The following is a 21,583-nucleotide window of genomic DNA, read 5'->3' as shown; positions in this document are numbered from 1 at the left end:
GTAGGAATAGACAAAAGAGTAATGGACCATAGATTCTGTTTCTGAGTTTGCCATTTGCTAGCCATATGATTTTGCTAATCTACATATCATCTCTTAGCCTAATTTTTCATCTATTAAAAGAAGAAAAACCCTCACTGGGGGGTTATAGGATTAAATAAAATTATATACTTGAAAATACTTTGTAAACTGTAGCATACCGTAAAAATGTCGGAAATCATTATATGTGCCAGTTAACCACCAGATACCTTGGAATGTATTAGACATTAAATTTGGGGGTATCATTGCCCTGTGACACCTTGGATACTCTTCTGAATATGTGAGTAGTTTAAAATATTACTTGATAATTGTGAGAGTAAATTATTCTGAGCTATTATTTTTATTTGTCTCAGTTTATAGACCAGCAACAGTTCTACCTGGCTCTGGACAACAAGATGATAGTGGAAATGCTTAGAACAGACCTCTCCTACCTCTGTAGCCGCTGGAGGATGACAGGCCAGCCCACCATCACCTTCCCCGTCTCACACAGCATGCTTGGTAAGGGCTGCATGAGGCAAGGAATGAATGTGTTTTGGAAATAAGTCATAGATTTAGCCCTTCAACATCTTGGTGTTTCTAGAGAATTACTTCTTATAATTTATTCTTTCAGCGGTATTTATTGGCTCCTATTTTATGCCAAGCACTTTTCTAAGCACTGGGGACACATGGAGTGAATAAGGCAGATGAGATTTCTGTTCTCGTGGAGCTTATGCTTTAGAAGGTGAAGACAGACTATATGTAATACATAAATCAACACACAATAATTTCAGAGCTATAATTGAATAGTTTTCACATAGTTTGAGAGCTATAATTCAAAAAATGTAGCAGAGGATAACCTAAAACTTGGTTGGTGGTTACTTTAGCTAATTAGTTTCTAGGTCAATTTTCAGAAACTTTATTCATACAATTATTTTTAAAGACAATAATACTGTATCTGCGTATTTCTTACTCCAGTGGTACATCAAGATTTTATAGATAATTTCCCAGGCTGCTTCTTCCAAAGCCTGTCTAACTGAAGCTGTAAAATCTGGTAGGGGAAAAAGCCAAAAGGCTTTTGGTTTATGTTTCCTCTTTTTTTTTTTTTTTTTTTTTTTTTTTTTGACTGGATTTCCTGACATTGCTTACTTGAAACTGGGTGAAAGGTTTTATTATTCGCTCAGTTCCTGGAGGACTAGAGCCAATACTGAAGCGACTGCTTCCTTTCTGTGTTTTCTCCTGTTGCTTCCAAAGGCCTATTTGTACTGCCAAAGTACATAGAATTCCTTTTCATTAAAGAAAAATTCCTTATTGTAAATCATTCAAAATCCAGACTGTTAGGGATTTTGGTCACATCTCAAAAGTGCTTCAATATCACAGGATTTGAGGAAGTAGGGTAGTCTTTCTTCTCTTTGTCTTTCTTCATTACTTAAGACAATTAACACAAGTACCCATTTAAAAACTACTATATTTGCAGAATTGTCTTCAGAAAGTATAAGGTCTAATTGGAGACAAAAAGCTAATATGCAAGAATGATAGAAACAATTTTAAGACAATATATAAAGAAGTACTATTAGATCGGTATTTTACAGAGAAGGCGATCCAGTTGACAAAGAAAATTTCTCAACTGAGGTAGGACTTAACTAGGTTTTTTGGAATGGATAGTATTCAGATGACAGGAGGGAAGAAGGAAAGGTACTGTAAGTGAGGAGGAAAATACCGTGAGTGAGGCCTAGAGGCAAGAATGAACTTGACCTGTGAGAGAATGAAGTGACTCACCTGAATAGAGTGGAGTTTGTGTGTTGGAGTATAATTATAAGCAGAATGGGAAAAGTAAGGTAGGGTTCGATAATGAAGACCTTGAAAATAAGCAAAGATATTTAATATAGATTTCTCTCAGAAGTCTGAAACTATCAAAAGGTTTTGAGCAAGGAGTGATATGATAAAAAGATGTTTGGGGACTATTGATGACAGTACACATTGTAGTGAGGAGAGACTGATGTCTCCACATATGAGGTGAAGAGAAGGTACACTGGATTGGAGGTAATAAAAGTAGAATGGAAAAGAAAGATATGAGTCATTTTAAGCAACACCCAAGTCAGGTATTGGCTAACTAGATACAAGGGATGAATTAAGATAGCTATAACAAAATACCAAAAACTGGGTAATTTATAAACAATAGAATTTTATTTTGTACTATTCTGGAAGCTAGGAGGTCCAAGATCAAGGTGCTGGCAGGTTTGGTGTCTGGGAAGGACCTGAAATCTCTCCTTCTAAGATGGTGCCTTGCTGCTTCATCCTCTGCAGCAGACACACATGTGTTCTTACATTGTAGAAGGGACAGAAAAGAAGTAAACCCACTCTCTTAAGCCCTTTTATAAGGGCCCTGATCCCATCCATGATGCCTCCACACTCATGACTTAATCACCCTAGAGGGCCTACTTCTTAATGCTATCACATTGGTGATTAAGTTTCAACAAATGAATTTAGGGGTACATTCAGATCATAGCACTAGGTAAATGTTGCTGCATTGATAGAATCAGGGACATTTTATACGAAGAAGCCAGTTACAAAGGGACATAAGCTTGTAGTGACAAAGAGATTTCAGAATTGAAATACCTGAGAATTGGGATGAGATACATAGCCACAGCTTGGGAAGCAGAATAAAACTAAAGATCTAGGCCTAAATCAAGCATTTTTGGTACTTGATATGTGGTCACATAACAAAAACAACAGTAACAATAGCAATAATAACTGTAATATTTACTGAATACTTTCTCTGTGCCAGGCACTGAACTAAGTGCTTTCAATAAATTATTTTGAAATCTCTATAACACTCTTATTCAGGTAGGTACTCATTATCCAAAGTCACAAAGCTAGTAAGTGATAGAGCCAGGCCTCAAACCAGATCTTTCAGTCCCTGAAGCCCACATTACCAACAGCAGTGTGTTTTTGCCAGTGAAAATTTTGTGCTGGTGAAAAGAGAACAAACATTAGTAATCACATTGAAATGTGGATTAGTTAAATTCTCATGTTAAAGACAAAGATTCCTGTAATACATAAAAGAGCAAAAATAATACATAAATGGCATACAGGTGGATGCTATTTACAATAGATATCTCTAAAATAAAATCATACAGAAAGATGGAAGAAAGGAATATGTAAAGATATATCATGTAAATGCTGACAAGAAAGCAGTGGTAGCAGTATTGATATGAAAAATAGCAAATAAAATTCAAGGCAAAAATCAGTAAATGGGATAAGTAGGATATTTTATATTGATAAATAGTATACCAACATGATATAACATGTATAAACTTTTATGTACTGAGTAATGTGAATTAAATGTATAAAGCAAGTATTTAGGAAAATTTAGGGACAATATGACAAAACTATTATATATTCATGATGGGAAACAACAACATACTTCTATCAGAATGTCACAGATCAATTATACAAAATAATTAAAGACATAGAGGAGTAACAAACTTGGTTTTTGTGTTTATGGGTGTATATATAACCATGTATCCAAAAAGGCAGAACACACAAAGAATGTTTATGTTTAAAAAGTAGAAATCATACAAACGATATTGCCAGATATGTGACATAAAACTAATTAACACAGAAGAGTTAAAAAAGAATCTAACTATAAAGGAATTAAATTTTTCCCAAATAATTATTAGATTAAAGAGAAAGTCAAATTTGAAATTACATGCTTCTTAGAAATGAAAAATGATACCACTACTTATAATCTGTGAGATTTGTTCAAAGTCATATTTAGAAAATTTGATATCCTTACATACTTTTACTTTTAAAAAATGACTTTTGGTTTTGAGACAAGATGGCATAGACTCACTTCTCCCTATTCCTCCTGCTAAGTGCAGCTAAAAATCCTTGACGTTTTATATAAAACAAACATAAGAAAACTCTGAAAGTTGGAAAGAAGGCAGATCAGCTAGGGACTTTAGGACCTGAAGAATAGCAGAGCAGTAAATATCCTGGGCCTTATATGTCCTGGACTGGAAGCTAGAGAAACTGACATCTCAGAAATGCAAAAAGGAAAAAAAAAACAAAAAACAAAAAATGGAAAAACAGATTTTTTAAAAGACCCAAGAAAAATCTGCTTTGTCTAGCTGAAGGAACAGGAAAGGAGCAACCTAGAGAGACAGAAAACTTTTAGACCCTATTTTACTTGGCCCCACTTATGCCCCTGTGAGCAGAGACTGAGTGGGGACTCTTCCACGCTTGTACAGCTTTGAAGAGGCATCCCTCTCCCTCTTAGGAGTAGTATCAGAGAAGGGCTAGTGGGGAGCTGAAACTTTCATCCTTGCCCAAAAGTAGAGGAGCTCCTCCCCCTTCAGCCAGTGTGGTGTCAGTGATCAACAGATATCAACAAATGTTGGAGTTATCATGCAAAGATTTTAAGGCAGTTGTCATAAAAACACTTAAACACACAATTACAATCACACTTGAAACTAAAGACAAAGTAGAATGCACGTCTTAGCAAACAAACTGAAGATATAAAGAACTGAATGGAAGTTTTAGGACTGAAAAAATATAATAACTGAGATGGACAGCTCACTAGATAGGCCCAGTAGCAGAATGGAGACAACAGAGTGAACTTGAAGACAGAACTATAGAAATGACCCATTCTGAACAATACAGTAAAAAAAAAAAAAAAAAGAAAAAAAAAAAAAGAAAAAGAAAAAGAAAAAATATGAACAGAGCCTCAAAGACCTGTAGGACTAATAACAAAAGATTTAACATTTTTAACATTCATGTTAAAAAGATCTAACATTCATGTTATAAAAGTTTCAGAAAGAGGAGAAAAAGTATGGGAGAAAAACAGAAAAAGCATTCCAACTAATAATGACTGAAAAATTGGTGAAAGACATAAACCTACAAATTTAAAAAAAAAAATGAGAAAATCTCAAACATGATAAACCTGAAGAAATCCATGTCAAAACACATAATAATAAAGTTCTTGAACATTAAAGAAGAAATATCTTGAAAGTGGCCAAAAAGAAACAATACCATGTCTATAAGCAACAAACAGTTAGAATGGCAGCAAAATTCTCATCAGAAACCATGGAGACCAGAGGGAAGTGACACAACATTTTTTGAGTACTGAAAAAAAAAAAAGATTTTTAAACCAAGAATTTTGCCCTGTCCAGTGTACTTCAAGAATAAAAGAAAAAAGACATTCTCCGATGAAGGAAAGCTAAGTGAATTTGTCTCCAGGGGATCTGCCCTGAAAGAATGGTTTGAAGGAAGTTCTTGAAACAGAAAGGAAATAATAATAGATGGAATCTTGAAACATCAAAAACTAAAAATAGAAGGAGTGAAAATATGACTAGATACAATAGACTTTCTCCACTTCAATTTTCTTTCTTTCCTTCTTTATTTTTTCTTTCTTTCTCTCTCTTTCTTTCTCTTTTTCTTTCTTTCTCTCTTTCTCTCTTTTCTTTCTTTCCCTTTCTTTCTTTCTTTCTGTCTGTCTGTCTGTCTTTCTGTCTTTCTTTCTGTCTTTCTTTCTTTCTTCTTTCCTTCTTTTCTTTCTTTTATTTACTTTTCTTTCTTTTGATACAGAGTCTCTCTCTGTCACCCAGCCTGGAGTGCAATGGCGCGATCTCAGCTCACTGCAACCTCCACCTTCTGGGTTCAAGTGATTCTCCTGCCTCAGCCTCCCCAGTAGCTGGGATTACAGGGGTGCACCACCATGCCCAGCTAATTTTTTATATTTTTTTAGTAGAGACGGGTTTCGCCATGTTTGCCAGGCTGGTCTCAAACTCCTTCCACTTCAGTTTTCTAAATTATGGTTGACAAGCATTGCTTAATGTAGTTATTAAAGTATGTAGAAGAAATATTCAAGGCAAGTATATTATAAATGGGCAAAAGTAAGGACCTTAATGGGAGATAAGATTCTATACATAACTTTAATTGGTATAACGCTGATACTAGTAAATAGTGATATATGTATCATGTTTGTATATATAAGACAATGCCTAGAGTAACCATTAAAAAACTTATAGAAGGAGATAACAGTCAAACCCAGTATAGGTAAATCAAAATGACATTTGAAAAAATTTAAAAGTAACCCACAAGAAGGCAGGAAGAAGAAAATAGAGAAATGAAGAACAGAGGTACAAATAGAAAACAATAAAATGGCAGACTTAATCCTAACGTATCAATAATTACTTTAAATTTAAATAGCCTAAATACATCAGTTCAAAAATAACAATATACGTAGACTGAAAAGAAAAGGAAGGAAAAAGATATACCATGTAAACATTAATTTTAAAAAGCAGAAGTAGCTACATTAATATCTGGTGAGGTAGAATTCAGAGTAAAGAAAAAAATAATAAAAATGTTAGGAATGACAAAGGAGATATAGCAACAGAAATAGAGGAGACTTTAAACACTATAAAAGAATACCAACTACAATTTTGTACATCTAGATAAAATTGACAGATTTCCTAGAAAAGTAAGAATACAAGTATAAGCTGAATAGAAACATTTATAAAAGTGTATGAGAAAAACTATAAAACTATTGAAGACAATAAAATATTTTAATTAGTAGAGAGATACACCATGTTCCTAGATGTAAATAGTTAATATTGAGAAATTACCCACTCTCATTATATCAATTCAGGCAATTCCCAATAATAACAAAAACATAAATTTTTACGAACAAGCTGAACCTCGATTTCATATGGAAGAGAAAATGTAAATGAATAACCAAATTTTTAAAAGAAAGTGAAAGATCTATTGTAATTAAAGTAATAATAAAGATAGAATTTCAAATACAGACAAAATGTAAATATAAATACATTTGGGAAAATAATTCATTTAGGCTTGCTACTTTACTTTTCTTTGCAAAAATACATTCTAAATAGATTAAAGAGCTAACCATAAAAAATAAACCTGTGAGAGTCTTAGAAAAAAATATGGGAGATTGGGCGGGGTGGCTCAAGCCTATAATCCCAGCACTTTGGGAGGTCAAGGCGGGCGGATCACTTGAGGTCAGGAGTTTGAGACCACCCTGGCCAACATCATGAAACCCCATCTCTACTAAAGATACAAAAATTAGCCAGGTGTGGTGGCACGTGCCTGTAGTCCCAGCTACTTGGGAGGCTGAGGCAGAAGAATCACTTGAACCCGGGAGGCAGAGGTTGCAGTGAGCTAAGATTGCACCACTGCACTCCAGCCTGAACAACAGAGCCAGACTCCATCTCAAAAAACAAAAACAAAAACAAAAAAATATATATATATGAGAGAATATTTTTGTTATCTTAGGTTGAAGAGAGCTGTCCTTTGCAAGACACAAAAATAAAACACTGTCAGATTTAAAAACATGAAAATTAAAATAAATCTTTTATATCAAAAGTACTGTGGATGAGGTTGAAAGAAAAATAATAAACTAGATAAAGTATTTGTCATATATATAAGAATGAAAAGGGTAATATCCCCAAAAAACAAAGAACTCTTGAAAGTCAACTGAAAAAAGATAAACTACCTAATGGAAAAATGGGAAAAGGACATGATCAGGCAATTCATAAAAGAAATACAGATTTTTAGTAAATACATGAAAATATGCATAATCTTATTGGCAATAAAATTAAAGCAATATCTTCTTGTTTTACCTGTCAGATTAAGAAAAATTTAAAAGATCATTGCCCGTTGTTAAAAGTGTAGGAAAAAGTCACTTTCTATACTGTTGATGGAAATATAATTGGCACAACCCTTATAGTGGGCAATTTGGCAATCTCTGTAAATTTACTTAGTGTTTCATTTGCCCTAATAGTTCTACTTGTAAGAATTTAACCTAAGGATATACTAGAATAAGTGCATCAAGATGTTGGTACAATGGTCTTCATTACAGTGTTGATTATAATATAAAACAGTCTAAATTTACTAGGAATTATTTTTAGCTATTACAAAGGTTAAGTTAGAAAGCAGATCATGAAAGAGTATGTGTAGTATGATTCCTTCCACATAAAATCAGATAATTGTTAGCTTTCTAGATATTTTTATGCCTATACACAGACATATATGCCAAGGTTCTTTATATGAGATAATGTCTATAAAACGTTTAGCACAGTGCTTGGCACATAACATTCAACAAGTAGTGGCTACTGGTATTATCAGCATTCAGTAGTCATTCAGTGTTCTGCCATCAGGCACTGTGCTAAGTACTTCTGACAAATAAGATAATGCTGACAAATAAGATAATGCCTTTGAGGAAATCTGTCTTATCAGTCATCATCCCTTACCATTTGCCCATTCTTCAGTGTTGTTGGCTCTCAGATGAATTGTTAAAATCAGGGTGGTCAATGAGAAGTGTCTCATTTGTACTGTAACCACCAGAATGTTGATTTGAAATAATTACAAGATTTCCCCCTACTTCAGAGTTAAAACCACAAAGATTGTTTTAAAATTCTGTTCATTTCAAGATGAAGATGGAACAAGCTTGAATTCAAGTATCCTGGCAGCACTCCGAAAAATGCAAGATGGCTATTTTGGTGGGGCAAGGTAAGTGACCTCTATACACTCTTTAGTGAAATGAAATGAAATTAGGGGGCTGGGTACAGTAGTGGCATACCTGTGGTGCCTTTCTGTGTATGATAGTCCCTCCTTATCTACAGTTTCACTTTCCGATATTTCAGTTACCCATGGTCAACCTGTAGTTTGCAAATAGGTGAGTACAGTACAATAGGATATTTTGAGAGAGAAAAAGAGACTGCGTTCATATAACTTTTAATATAGTATATTGTTATAATTGTTCTGTTTCATTATTTTAAGCTCTTACTATGCTTAATTTATAAATTAAACTATACCATAGGTATGTATGTATAAGAAAAAACACAGTGTGTGTGTGTGTATACATATATATATATATAAAGTTCAGTACTATCTGCAGTTTCAAGAATCCACAAGGGGGGTTTTGGAACATATCCTGTAGGAGTAAGTGGGGACTAACTGTATCTTCAATAACATAATCCCATCCTACTCAGAGGAGCTAACGTTTGATAGACTGAATCAAGGAATTTAATGTTGTAGAGGAAGGTTGGAAGTTTTTCCTACCCTGTTCTTTGCCTAGATCTCAAAGGATCAGAAAACCTGTTTTGTTTTGTTTTTCTAATGCCTATTAGATTATTTGATTCTAGCTGCTTTTCTTTTCTTTTTCCCCCAAGTTTTTATTTTGAAAAATTTCCAGCTTACAGAAATTTGCAAGAATACTGCTGAACACCCATATACCCTTCTTCAAGATTCACCTATTATTAACATTTTGTCCCACTGTGCATTCTCTATTTCTTCCCTTCCCTCCCTTCCTGCCTTTCCCCCCTTCCTTTCTCTCTTCCTCCCTACGTCCTCCCATATACATATGTATGCATATACACACACATGTACATACTACATATACTATGTGTTATGTATATGTATATACATATATGTACACACATATACACACATGCTTTTTTGCTAAAATAATTAGCCATAGACATCATAACTCTTCAACCCTAAATACTTAAGTTGTTGTTGTTGTTGTTGTTGTTGTTGTCTAAGAACAAGTACATTCTTACATATAACTGTAATATAATCATCACACTTAGATTGGGAGGCCAAGGCGGGCAGATCACTTGAAGCCAGGAGTTCAAGATTAGTCTGGCCAACATGGCAAAAACCTGTCTCTACAAAAAATATAAAAGTTAGCCAGGCGTGCTGGTGCATACCTGTAATCCTAGCTACTCGGGAGGCTGAGACATGAGAATCACTTGAACCTGGGAGGCGGAAGTTGCAGTGAGCCAGGATTGCACCACTGCACTCCAGCCTGGGAGACCATGGAAAACAGTTTCGAGATTTCTCAAACAACTTAAAATAGAACTACCATTCTACCCAGCCATCCCATTACTGGATATATATCCAAAAGAATATAAATCATTATACCATAGAGACACTTACGTGCATATGTTCATCACAGCACTAGACACAATAGCAAAGACAAAGATGGGCATCAACCTAGATGCCCATCTATGGTGGACTTGTTAAAGGAAATGTGGCACGTAATGCACCATGGAATACTACACTGCCATAAGAAAGAACAAAATCATGTCCTTTGCAGCAACATGAATGCATATAGAGGCCATTATCCTAAGCAAATTAACGCTGGAACAGAAAACCAAATACCACATACCACATGTTCTCACTTATAAGTGGGAACTAAACATTGAGTAGACATGGACACAAAGAAGGAAACAGTAGACACCAGGACCTTCCTGAGGGTGGAGGGCAAGAGGTAGGTGAGGACTACAAAACTACCTATTGGATACTATGCTTACTATGGGTGACGAAATAATTTGTACACCAAACCCCTGTGACACGCAATTTACCCATGTAACAAATCTGCACATGTACCCCTGAGCCTAAAATGAAAGTTGGAAATAAATAAAGTCGAAGGAAAAATAAAAAGTTACCCAATTATCCCAATAATGTTTTATCATGCTGTTTTCCCACCAATCCAGGATCCAATCAGAGATCACATGTTAGCACTTAGTTGTTATATCTCTTTGGTATCTTTGAATCTAGAAGGGTTCTCCAGCCTTTTGTCAATCTTTCGTGACAGTTTTCATTACATTTTTGAAGAATGCAAGTCAGTTATTTTGCAGAATATCTCACAATTTGGATTTGTCTGGTTGTTTCTCATGATTAGATTTAGGCTATATGTTTTTGGCAGGAATACTACCTGTGTGATATTGGGTCCTTGTTTTAAATTAGGATCTTTAAGATGGAGAGCACCTTTTCAATGGTTAGGAGAGGCACAAGATGGAAATAAAGATTTTATTACTTACAGGTCCTGCGGGTGGGGTACACAGAATACCTGGAGGCCACACACACTGATGTCAGGGAGTATGTGGAGAGAGAAAAAGAGAGACCCATGGGCCAGTGCCTTTATTGAGGTCCAGGGCATTATCCAAACAGATATTCCTTGGGGAGTTTTAATTGATGGGTTTAAAGCAAGCAGGCATGACTTCCTGGAGGTCACACTGTGACTTGAGAGGTGGTCACTGTGGCATATTGGCATAGTTCATGTAGGATGTGAGGATCAGTAAGGCTAGTCGAATAGATCATATTTAGCTGTCCCTTAGGGAGGTGGTTACCAAGAGGAAGTTGTGTAAGGCAGATATGTGGACTGACCACAGTGAGGAACTGAGAGAGGTGTACAACTGGAAACTGTCAAAGATGACTGAACTCTGCTTCTGGTATGAGAAAGTTAAGCTTATATTCAAAATAGATGCCAGGGAAACATACAATTGTAAGAATTTACTACAGTCCCTTTCAGTGCATCATATCAGGAGGCACATGAGATTTGTTTGTGACGTTATTGGGTGATGATAACCTTGATCACTTGTTTAAGGTGTTGAACCTGGTATCTGCCAGGTTGCTGCATATCCTCTCTCCAACAGTGTTTGATCAAATCATATTAGCTTCCATTGATCCTTGCATGAATTCACTTATTACTAATGGAGTTATTAAATTGTATTTCTATCATTCTGGGTACATTTATTGGTGGAAATTCTTTTGTTAAAAAAGAGCTTTCCCTTCCTCCCTTTTATTTTGTAGTTTAGTATCAGCACAGATTCATGGATTATTATTTTATTTAATATGCCATGATCCATTTCTGTCATTATTTCAATATTTTAATTATCCAAGGTGTGGCCACTGATAGCCCCTTCAAGTTGGCCTCTTTAGAAATTTGGTAATGCTGACTTTGCTTTTGGGTTTTGTAATTGTCTTCATAAGTAGGAGACAATATGGCTTACAGTCTACTATAATTTACAAAATTGTCAAGTACCATCCTTTATGTTCCAATGGCCTTTGGGTATTTTTTTAAATGATGTGATGGGTTTGTGATGATTTATCTTCATTCTCTCCAGGCTTCTCCAGTAACCAATGCAAATTTTTACCAGATATTTGGCATAGTTAGCAACGTAATATATGGCAGTAGAAGAGAGCAAAACTGGTCTGCTGGTGGATTGTTAATCCATAATTGTAACCTTTATTAATACAGTCCCCCAGCCATTTAAGATGTATACCATGCCTAGGAGTGCTGTAAAATTTTGTTTTTACAAAATTTATATTAATGTATGCACATTAGTAATCCCCCAACAAAACATGTTAGGTGTCCTTTTATCACTAACATTGTGTTGTTTAAAAAGGATCACCCCTGATTTTCTGTTTTCTATCCTCCTGTAATTTTTAGGGTTCAAACAGGTAAATTGTCAGAGTTTTTAACAACATCTTGTTGCACACACTTGAGCTTCATGGACCCTGGACCTGAGGGTAAGCTGTACAGTGAAGATTATGATGACAACTATGATTACCTGGAATCTGCCAACTGGATGAATGATTATGATTCAACCAGTCGTGGTAAGGAGGCTTCATAAAGCACTGGCCTGGCTGGACAAAACTACAAAATATTGTTTAGCACCATCCTTAATAATTTACGCTGCCAGCAGTCTCACAGTGTTCTGTCCTCACTCCTGTTTAATACACCTAGATCTCTACTTTTGTTTGGCTTTACTTTTCCTCCCTCTACTTACCTTTGGTTTCTGGTCTAATATTCCGGTGGTAATTGTGGAGTATGGAGTTGGACTGTCCCTTACTAAGATTGGGGAAGATTCCTCTCCCAGGCATTTGAAGTGACTGGTGATTTTGACATGGGAAGAAGCAGTGGTGAGTGACAGATGTTTAATCAAGTGTGAAGTAGGAAAATAATACATATACAATAGGGCTTTTTGACATTAAAAAGCATAAAAATATGAAATTTAATGAGTCCTTTTATATAATATTAGAGGAGCATATCAGAGTCTGTGCGGAGGTCTGTGTAGTTTGAAAAAGGCTATTCAGTATGCCTGTTATTTTCGTAGTACAAACTAGGCAAATACAACTAAGTCAAACTCTAACTGGCTTCTAGGAATACAAAGGTGATATAGTGAGAAAGCATTGCAGGGGCGTGAATTGAAAGTGACTGAGCAACACTACCCAACAGTGTTAAAATACTGACTTAGGCAGAGCAGGCATTATGTTGCTTGAATCTCATACAAAGAAGGGCCAATAAGAAAGAATTATTTGTCTAGCCCTCTAAAACATGATTTGCCTGCTTTCATTGTCTGGGTATTTGACTGTTAGCCTGTAACTTAAGGCAGCCAATTTCTTTGTCTTAAGAGTGGTATGTTGGAGAAAAGAAAAAAAATAAATTTTCGGTCCTCAGTGAGGTCAGCCAGCACAATCTCATATAATAGGGCAACACATTAGCAGTCAGAAGGACTATTTTCTTTTTGGGGCCCGATATTTACTCACTAGGCACCACTTCATTTATTCTGTATTTGTTTTTGTAAGATCTAAAACAGTTGAATTTCTTTGTTGGAAAAGTACATTAAATACAAGGCTATTTACTGTTATCAATAACAACCAAAGTCATGATGTCTTGGCATAAAATACTTTGAAAATTAAATGAGAAGATCATATATTGAGATTGTTTGCTATTCTATAGGTAGTTGTGATTTTTATCTGTAGTACTCATTCCATTGGATTACTAAAATATATATTTCTAATGATACATATTACTGAATTTGACATTATGGCATTCTGAGCCACTTTCCTACTTCCGGGTTTACTCATCAGTGGTCTCAAAATGAATGTATTTATTGCTTGCCAGCACTTCTGTGGGTAAAGAGCTTCTCTCCATATTCTTCATAATCCTCCACTCAAGTTTCTAGATTATATTCAAGGTTACAATCTTTGTCATTAGGATGTCACTGAATATGAGCTCCATTCTTACAGCTCTACTAGTTTGCCTTAGTCACGTCAGAACACAGAAGGACATCTGGAGAGATCAGTAAATATCATCAAAAACCAGATGACTCATGACTGATATAGCAGACTTTGGTATTGATCTGAATAGTGTGCTTTTCTAACTATAAACATTGTGAATATTCATGTAAAGTCTGAAGTACTAAGCTTCCACAGGATATATGTTGTTTTTCTTTCCATTACCCATACTCAGAGATAATGTTATAGAAGGTGTATGGGGGAAGGGGAGTCCAAGAAGATAGGGACCATATCCATCCTTTTCACCACTGAAATGTCAGTACCTAGTACGCTGCCTGGTACACAGCAGCCAACAATATTTGGTGAATATACAAATGAGGTGACTAGGAAGATTTTTGCCCTTTCCTGGCCCTTCCTCACAAAAGTACCCTCACATTAGTGCCACCTGAAGCTCCCTGTTCTGCTCCTCCTCCATCCCTGTCACCATTACCATCACATGCACACATGCAAATACACAGATTGTTAAATGCTTGCTCCAGTATAAAATAAGCTCATACTGCTTTCAAGAACCCTGACCTTGTCTCAGCAAGTTGAAGAAGAGGTGGGTTCTGGTAAATGGCCATGGTCGCTGGATCTTAAAGTAATGAGGTTATATCATGATCACAAGCTTTTCCTCCATGAGTTAAAAACAACCTACTTCTGGTGCTATGTTGTGAGCACAGGAGCCAATCATTCTCTTTGCTGGGGTAGATTATAAAGTAACTAAAATATTTTCATTCTTTTCTCTTCCCCCTTCCCCCACTAACCTTGCAGCTCGCTGTGGTGATGAAGTTGCTCGTTATTTAGATCACCTTTTGGCGCACACTGCTCCCCATCCTAAACTAGCCCCTACCTCACAGAAGGGAGGGCTAGATCGGTTCCGAGCTGCTGTGCAAACAACCTGCGACTTAATGTCCTTGGTGACCAAGGCCAAGGAACTGCATGTACAGAGTGAGTAATGCTGTGACTCACCAGAGTCAGGCACAGGATGACGTGAAGCCCAGGATGGGGGCGGGCATTGATTACAATGTAAGCAGGAACTTAAGTTTTGTTTACTGCTTTATCCCCAGCATCTCAGACAGCACCTAGAACACATTAGACACTCAAATATTTGTAAAATTCGTGAATTGTTTATAGTTATGCTGCAGGTAGTGCTATGTAGTCTGGTTTAACTGGTAACATGGTAAGAAGAGGCAGAACAAGAGACATGGAGCATATTCAACTATAACATTAAAGTTAAAAATGGTAGAAAGGGCTTTTCCTGTGGGAAAATTACTTCTATGGAATTTTATTGTTGTTCCAGCAATGTAGATCTGTTTTGTCAAATATAATACTCATTCTTTACAACTTTGCCATTCTCCTCCCCATGGCCACTACCCTCCTTCAGTTGTATTTGCAGTGGAGGGTGTCTTCTGCCACACATTGCCAGGAGTAGTCATGGTTCCAAAGAGTGTTCAATGTCTCGATAGTAGCTGGATGTGACAGGAGAGAAGGGCTCCCTTGGCCACACCTAGAAGACCTGAATGTTAACATTCTACAGATGATGAGAATGACTGAGATGCATGCTCTTGCTGTCTAAAACTTTATTGACCATTACTAACCAAAGATATTAAACATGAACTTTGGGAATCATTTAACATTTATAATAGGGAAAAGCTTAGCATACCCTTTGAGTATGCTTCCTTGAGAAAGGGCTTATATGAAGAGATGAAATGTGTTAAGTTATACTTCTCAGTTGTGAACCAGAAAACTTGAGCTTAATTCCCAGCTCTGCTACTTACTTGCTTGAACAGTTATTTGAGCTCTGTATCTCTCTTTCTGTATCTGTAAAGTGGTGAAAATTACAAATCTTTCCTTAGAGGTGATGGTAAGTATTTCGACAATGAACTGTAAGTAAACAATCTTAGGAATATCTCAACTACATTTTTTTTGTTCCCTAGATAGGATTATCCATTCACGTATTGTTAGGGAAATTTAACCACTAACAGCCAGATATTCACCTAGAAAAGTTCGGAAAATATAAAATGCAACTGAGTTCTTTCTATTATATGTCGTATTCCATCAAAGTATCAGTGAACGCACCATTGTGGATTAATTACATTAGTAAATTTAATATCTTACATGTCCAGCTAGTGCTATAATTCTAGAAATTCAGTTCAAAATATACTTATTAATTGCACATGATTTAAATTATCTGGTATGCATATTTGTTTTCTTTGATATTACCAAGAAAGAAGAAATTTCTCATTCTTGTTCTATAAAGAATTGACTCACATGTGACTTAATTGTTGGAGTCAATTGTGCATTTCTATTAGTCTCCTAATTATCTAATATTTCCCACAAATGTCATACTTTTGCAGATGTTCACATGTATCTTCCTATGAAGTTATTTCAGGCTTCCCGGCCTTCATTCAATTTACTTGATTCATCTCATTCCCGACAGGAGAACCAGGTAAATTTGCGCACGAGGTATTTCTATCGGCTTTTTGAAAAACTGCCATCTTTATGGGAAATAATAGAACTAGTCATTATGGTTCTTGCTAGTAGTAACTAGTGGTACGCAAAATGCTATCCTGGTGAACTTTTACATTGGACAAGTTTGTCTGGTCAGACTTTGGGAAAACTAGATTGCTGTATTATACATCTGGAAGGTTTCATTGTTTTTGCTTTGCTTTTCATTAATATTTAAAGAATTCCTTTGGAAAAGGTTTAGAGGTAAAAAGATGACTCATTCTAGGACATTATTTAAGTTGAGCACTTGTGAACTTAATTTCTTTTCATCATTTCTCAAACTAAAGGTTCCCTCTGTTCGTGTAGAAATACATCTTCCTAGAGACCAGTCTGGGGAGGTTGACTTTAAAGCACTGGTTTTACAGTTGAAGGAGACCTCAAGCTTACAGGAACAAGCTGATATCCTCTATATGCTGTATACTATGAAGTAAGTGGTAGATATCATCAATCTAGTTTAATGTTCATAATCAGAGGAATTACAACATAATAAATAGAGTACAGCTTCTGGAGTTTCGCCGATCTGGATTTGAATATAGTTTAACAACCTACACATCATGTGACTTCAAACCCTCAGTTGTCCTCATTTATAGAATTTGAATTATATATACCTCATAGAGTTATTGTAAAGATTAAGATATAATATCCACGAAGTCTCTAATACAATGCCTGGTACATGGTGGGTGATCAATAACTGATAAGTATTATTGTCATTAGGCTATTTTTAAGCCTCCATTATTTGGTCAAATGTACAGATAAGGTTTTAACTCAAGAAATGTAAGAATATAAAGGTTTATAGGAAAAAGAAGCTAACATTTTTGTTTGCTATGTGTCAGGCATCCTGCTAGGTAGTTTGTATTAGTACAAACTCGGTATGTCCAAATTGAACTCCTCTCTCCTGGACCCCACAAGCCCACACAAAAATAATCTGTTCTGCCTCCTTTTCTATGTTCTACTCACCATGAAGAAGCAGGATGGACTTTCTTCCCCTAAACTTGGTTTGGATTTTGAGATAATGGTGACATACACATACCAAGAAGATGTGGAATATTTATTACTCACATAATGAGGCTTTCTGGGAAGAGCAAAGAAGGTTCCCAGCTTGCTCCCAAAAAAGCTTGAGAGCCCAGGGAAAGGAGACTAAATTGGGGGTTTTATAATCATTACAGGATGAACATTCTCACTGGCTTTTAGCTTTCTTTTTTTGTTGTGTCCTTGTTTGGTTTTGGTATCAGGGTAATGCTGGCCTTATAAAATGAGTTTGGAAGAACTCTCCCCTTTTCCTTTTTTTTTTTTTGAATAGTTTGAAAATAATTAGTATTAGTTCTCTAAACATTTGGTACAGTTCAGCAGTGAAACCATCTGGTCCTGGGCTTCCCTCTGAGGGAAGACTTTTTATTACTGATTCAATCTCCTTTGTTATTGATCTATTCAGATTTTCTATTTCTTCATATTTCAATCTTGGTAGATTGTATGTGTTCACAAATGTATCCATTTCTTCTAGGTTTTCCTACTTGCTGGCATATAATTGTTCATAACAGTTTCTAACAATTCTTTGTATTTCTGTGGTATCAGTTATATCTCATCTTCTTTTTTAAATTTTGAGGCGAGGTCTTGCTCTGTTGCCCAGGCTGGAGTGCAGTGGCGTGATCATGGCTCACTGCAGCCTTCACTGCCCAGTCTCAAGTGATCCTCCCACCTCAGCCTCCTGAGTAGCTGGTACCACAGGTGTGTGCCACCATGCCCAGCTAAATGTTTTTTTAATTATATATAGAAATGAGGTCTTACTATGTTGCCCAGGCTATATATCTCCTTTTCATCTCTCATTTTATTTATTTGGGTGTTCTTTCTTTTTTTCTTTGTCTAGCCAAAGCTTTGTTGATTTTGTTTATCTTTTCAAAAAAAAAAAATCAGCTCCTCATTTTGTTAATCATTTGTATTGCTTTTTTAGTCTCTATTTTGTTTATTTCCACTCTGATGTTTATTGTTTCTTTCCTTTTACTAATTTTGGGTTTGGTTTGTTCTTGTTTTTCTAGTTCCTTTAGGTGTAACATTATGTTGTTTATTTGAGATCTTTATACTGTTTGATATATGCATTCATTGCTATAAACATCTCTCTTAGAATAGCATTTTCTGTATCCCATATCTTTTGGTATGTTGCATTTCCTTTTCATTTGCCTAAAGAAAATTTTGTAATTTCCCTCTTAATTTGTTCAGTGACCCCCTTGGTTGTTTAGGAGCATGTTTAATTTCCTTGTATTTGTACAGTTTCTGTGGTTTCTCCTGTTATTGATTTCTAATTTTATATCATTGTGATCAGAAAAGATACTTGATATGATTTTGATCTTCTTCAATTCGTTAATACTTGTTTGTGGCCTAGTATATAATCTACCCTGCAGAATGTTCCATGTAAAGTTGAGAATAATGTGCATTCTGTAGCTTTTGGATGGAATGTTCTGTAAATATCAATTAGGTCCATTTGGTCTAGTGTACAGTTTAAATCCAATGTTTGTTGATTTTCTGTCTATGTGATCTCTCCATTACTGAAAATGGGCTGTTGAAGGCCCCTACTATTATTGTATTGTGATCTATCTCTCCCTTTAGGTACGTTAATATTTGCTTTATATACTTCGGTGCTCCAATGTTGGGTGCATATACATTTACAATAGTTAAATCCTCTTGCTTAACCGACCCCCCTTATCATTATATAGTGACCTTCTATATCACTTTTTAGTTTTTTACTTAAAGTCTATGTTTTTAAGGCAGTCTTGCTCTGTCAGCCAGGCTGGAGTGTAGTGCCATGAACATGGCTCACTGCAGTCTCAAACTCCTGGGCTCAAGTGATTCTCCCACTTCAGTTTCCTGAGTAGCTGGGACCACAGGTGCATGCCACCATGCCCAGCTAATTTTTATTTATTTATTTTATTTATTTATTTATTTTTGCAGAGCTGGCATCTGGCCATGTTGCCCAGGCTGGTCTCAAACTATTGGGCTCAAAGCATCCTCCTGCCTCAGCCTCCCAGAATGCTGGGAGTTACAGGTGTGAGCCATAGCACCTGGCCCTGAAAGTCTGTTTTATCCAAGTAGAGTTACGTCTGTTGTCTTTTGGTTTCCATTTGCATGGAATATCTTTTTTCCATCCACTCACTTTTAGTCCATGTGTGTCCTCACAGGTGGAGCGAGTCTCTTTTAAGCAGCATATAGTTGGTTCTTGCTTTTTTTTTATTCATTAAGCTACTCTGCTTTTTAATGGGATAACTTAATCAATTCACATTAAAGGTAATTATTGGTAGGTAAGGGCTTACTACTGCCATGTAATTAATTGTTTTCCAGTTGTTTTGTAGAGTCCTTCCGTCCTTCCCCCCTCCTTCTTTCCTTCCTTCCCCCCTCCTTCTTTCCTTCCTTCCTTTCTTTTTTATTTCTTTCTTACTATCTGTCTTTATAGCTAAGTGATTTTCCTTCATAATTGTTTTGATTTTTTGCTTTTTATTTTTACCATATCTATTATATGTTTTTGCATTGTGCTTACCATGAGGCTTACAAAAAGTCTTAACAATTTAACTATGATTACAATAAAAGAGAAGAAAAAAACTCTTTAACTCCACCTCCCAACATTTTGAGTTTTTGATGTCACAATTTACAATTTTTATATTGCATATCCCTTAACAAATTATTGTAGTTACTGTTTTTAATAGTTTTGTCTTTTAACCTTCATACTAAAGATGTAATTTACACACCATCATTAGATTAATAGAGTATTCATATGACTATGTACTCAGTGACATTTATTTTCAGATGTTTTCATATTACTCATTAATGTCTTTTTCTTTCATCTCGAAGAACTCCCTTTAGCATTTCTTGTAAAACAGGTCTGATGGTTATGTATTTCCTCAGCTTTTGTTTGTCTGGAAAAGTCTATATCTTCTTCATTTCTGAAGTATTCTTGGCCGGCAGATTTTTCCCTTCAGCATGTTGAATACCTCATCTCACTGTCTCCTGGCCTATAAGGTTTCTGCTGAGAAGTCTGCTGTTAGGCTTATTAAGATTCCCTTGTCATCACACACTGGGGCCTGTTGTGGGGTGGGGGGAGTGGGGAGGGATAGCATTAGGAGATATACCTAATGTAAATGACGAGTTAATGGGTGCAGCACACCAACATGGCACATGTATACATATGTAACAAACCTGCACGTTGTGCACATGTACCCTAGAACTTAAAGTATAAAAAGCAAAAAAGATTCCCTTGTATGTTATTTGCTTCTTTTTTCTCACTGCTTTCAGGATTCTCTCTTTGTCTTTGATCTTCGACATTTTTATTATAATAGGTTGTGACATAGTCTTATTTGGAGTAGAATTTATTTTCAAATATTTATCTTCCTATTGAACATGTCTAAAATCAAATTCACTGTCTTTACCACAAACCTACTGCTATTGTCTTTCCTGACTCTATTCTTGTTATCATCATTCCTTCAAGTAACCCAGACTTGAAATTGTGTCATTATCTTCAATTCCTCCTCATCCCCTGCCTCCCGCTACAGCATCAGCACTACCATAGGGAATCATTGGCCAAATCTAAATCCTCCATGATTTGACTTTCAACCTTTATTTACCATTACTCTTCCCTTACAAAGTGAGTGCTGTCACCAAAACAGTCTATTTATCATACTCAAAACACAGCCTCTACATGTCTACCTTCATACCTTGATTCTTATTTTTTCCTCTGCCTAGAATACTCTCCTTAACCACACTCCATTTCTACCATTTGCATATCTCTCTGTCAAGGCCTAGGTCATCTGTCACCCACATGAAACTTTCTCCAATCTCTAATAGTAAAAATAAACTTCCACTGATTCTGAGATCTCATAGCACTTTTTTCATATCTTTAAAATTTGACAATGTCAGACTTAGAGAAAAGTTGTGAGGATAGTACAATAAAAATTCTGGATAGCCCTCATCCAGATTCATCAGATGTTTCCACTGAGCTTTTAATCTCTCTCTGTTTCACATTGATATCATCATCTATACTCAATCACACACACATATATTATTTTTTTCTGAACCATTTGAGAATAAGTATCAGACATGATCCCCATCTAACCCTAAATAATTCAGTGTTTATTTCTGAAAAATTACAAACTCTCCTACATAAGCACAGTATAATTGCCAATGTCAGGGAATTGTTTAACATTAA

The 21,583-nt window shown here is 35.8% G+C and overlaps 1 protein-coding gene across 17 annotated transcripts in view; it reads left to right on the top strand.

The window, feature by feature from the left end:
* Positions 1–21,583, top strand: part of PHKA1 (phosphorylase kinase regulatory subunit alpha 1) — a 130,288-nt gene that overhangs the window by 73,495 nt on the left and 35,210 nt on the right. For 12 of the 17 annotated variants that reach the window (XR_013412552.1, XR_013412551.1, XR_013412554.1 and 9 more), the window contains 6 exon segments: positions 390–534; positions 8,466–8,544; positions 12,275–12,441; positions 14,659–14,835; positions 16,245–16,336; positions 16,683–16,822. Coding sequence is in view for 12 of the 17 variants with exons in the window: in XM_077987605.1 (XP_077843731.1) it covers positions 390–534; positions 8,466–8,544; positions 12,275–12,441; positions 14,659–14,835; positions 16,245–16,336; positions 16,683–16,822 (800 nt within the window). In the remaining 5 variants the exon portion in view is untranslated. 17 annotated transcript variants of the gene reach the window in all.

Source organism: Macaca mulatta, chromosome X (genome assembly GCF_049350105.2).
Source record: "Macaca mulatta isolate MMU2019108-1 chromosome X, T2T-MMU8v2.0, whole genome shotgun sequence".
Lineage (NCBI taxonomy): Eukaryota > Metazoa > Chordata > Mammalia > Primates > Cercopithecidae > Macaca > Macaca mulatta.
The sequence above is the reverse complement of the archived record's forward strand: the minus strand, read 5'-3'. Positions and strand labels throughout refer to the sequence as shown.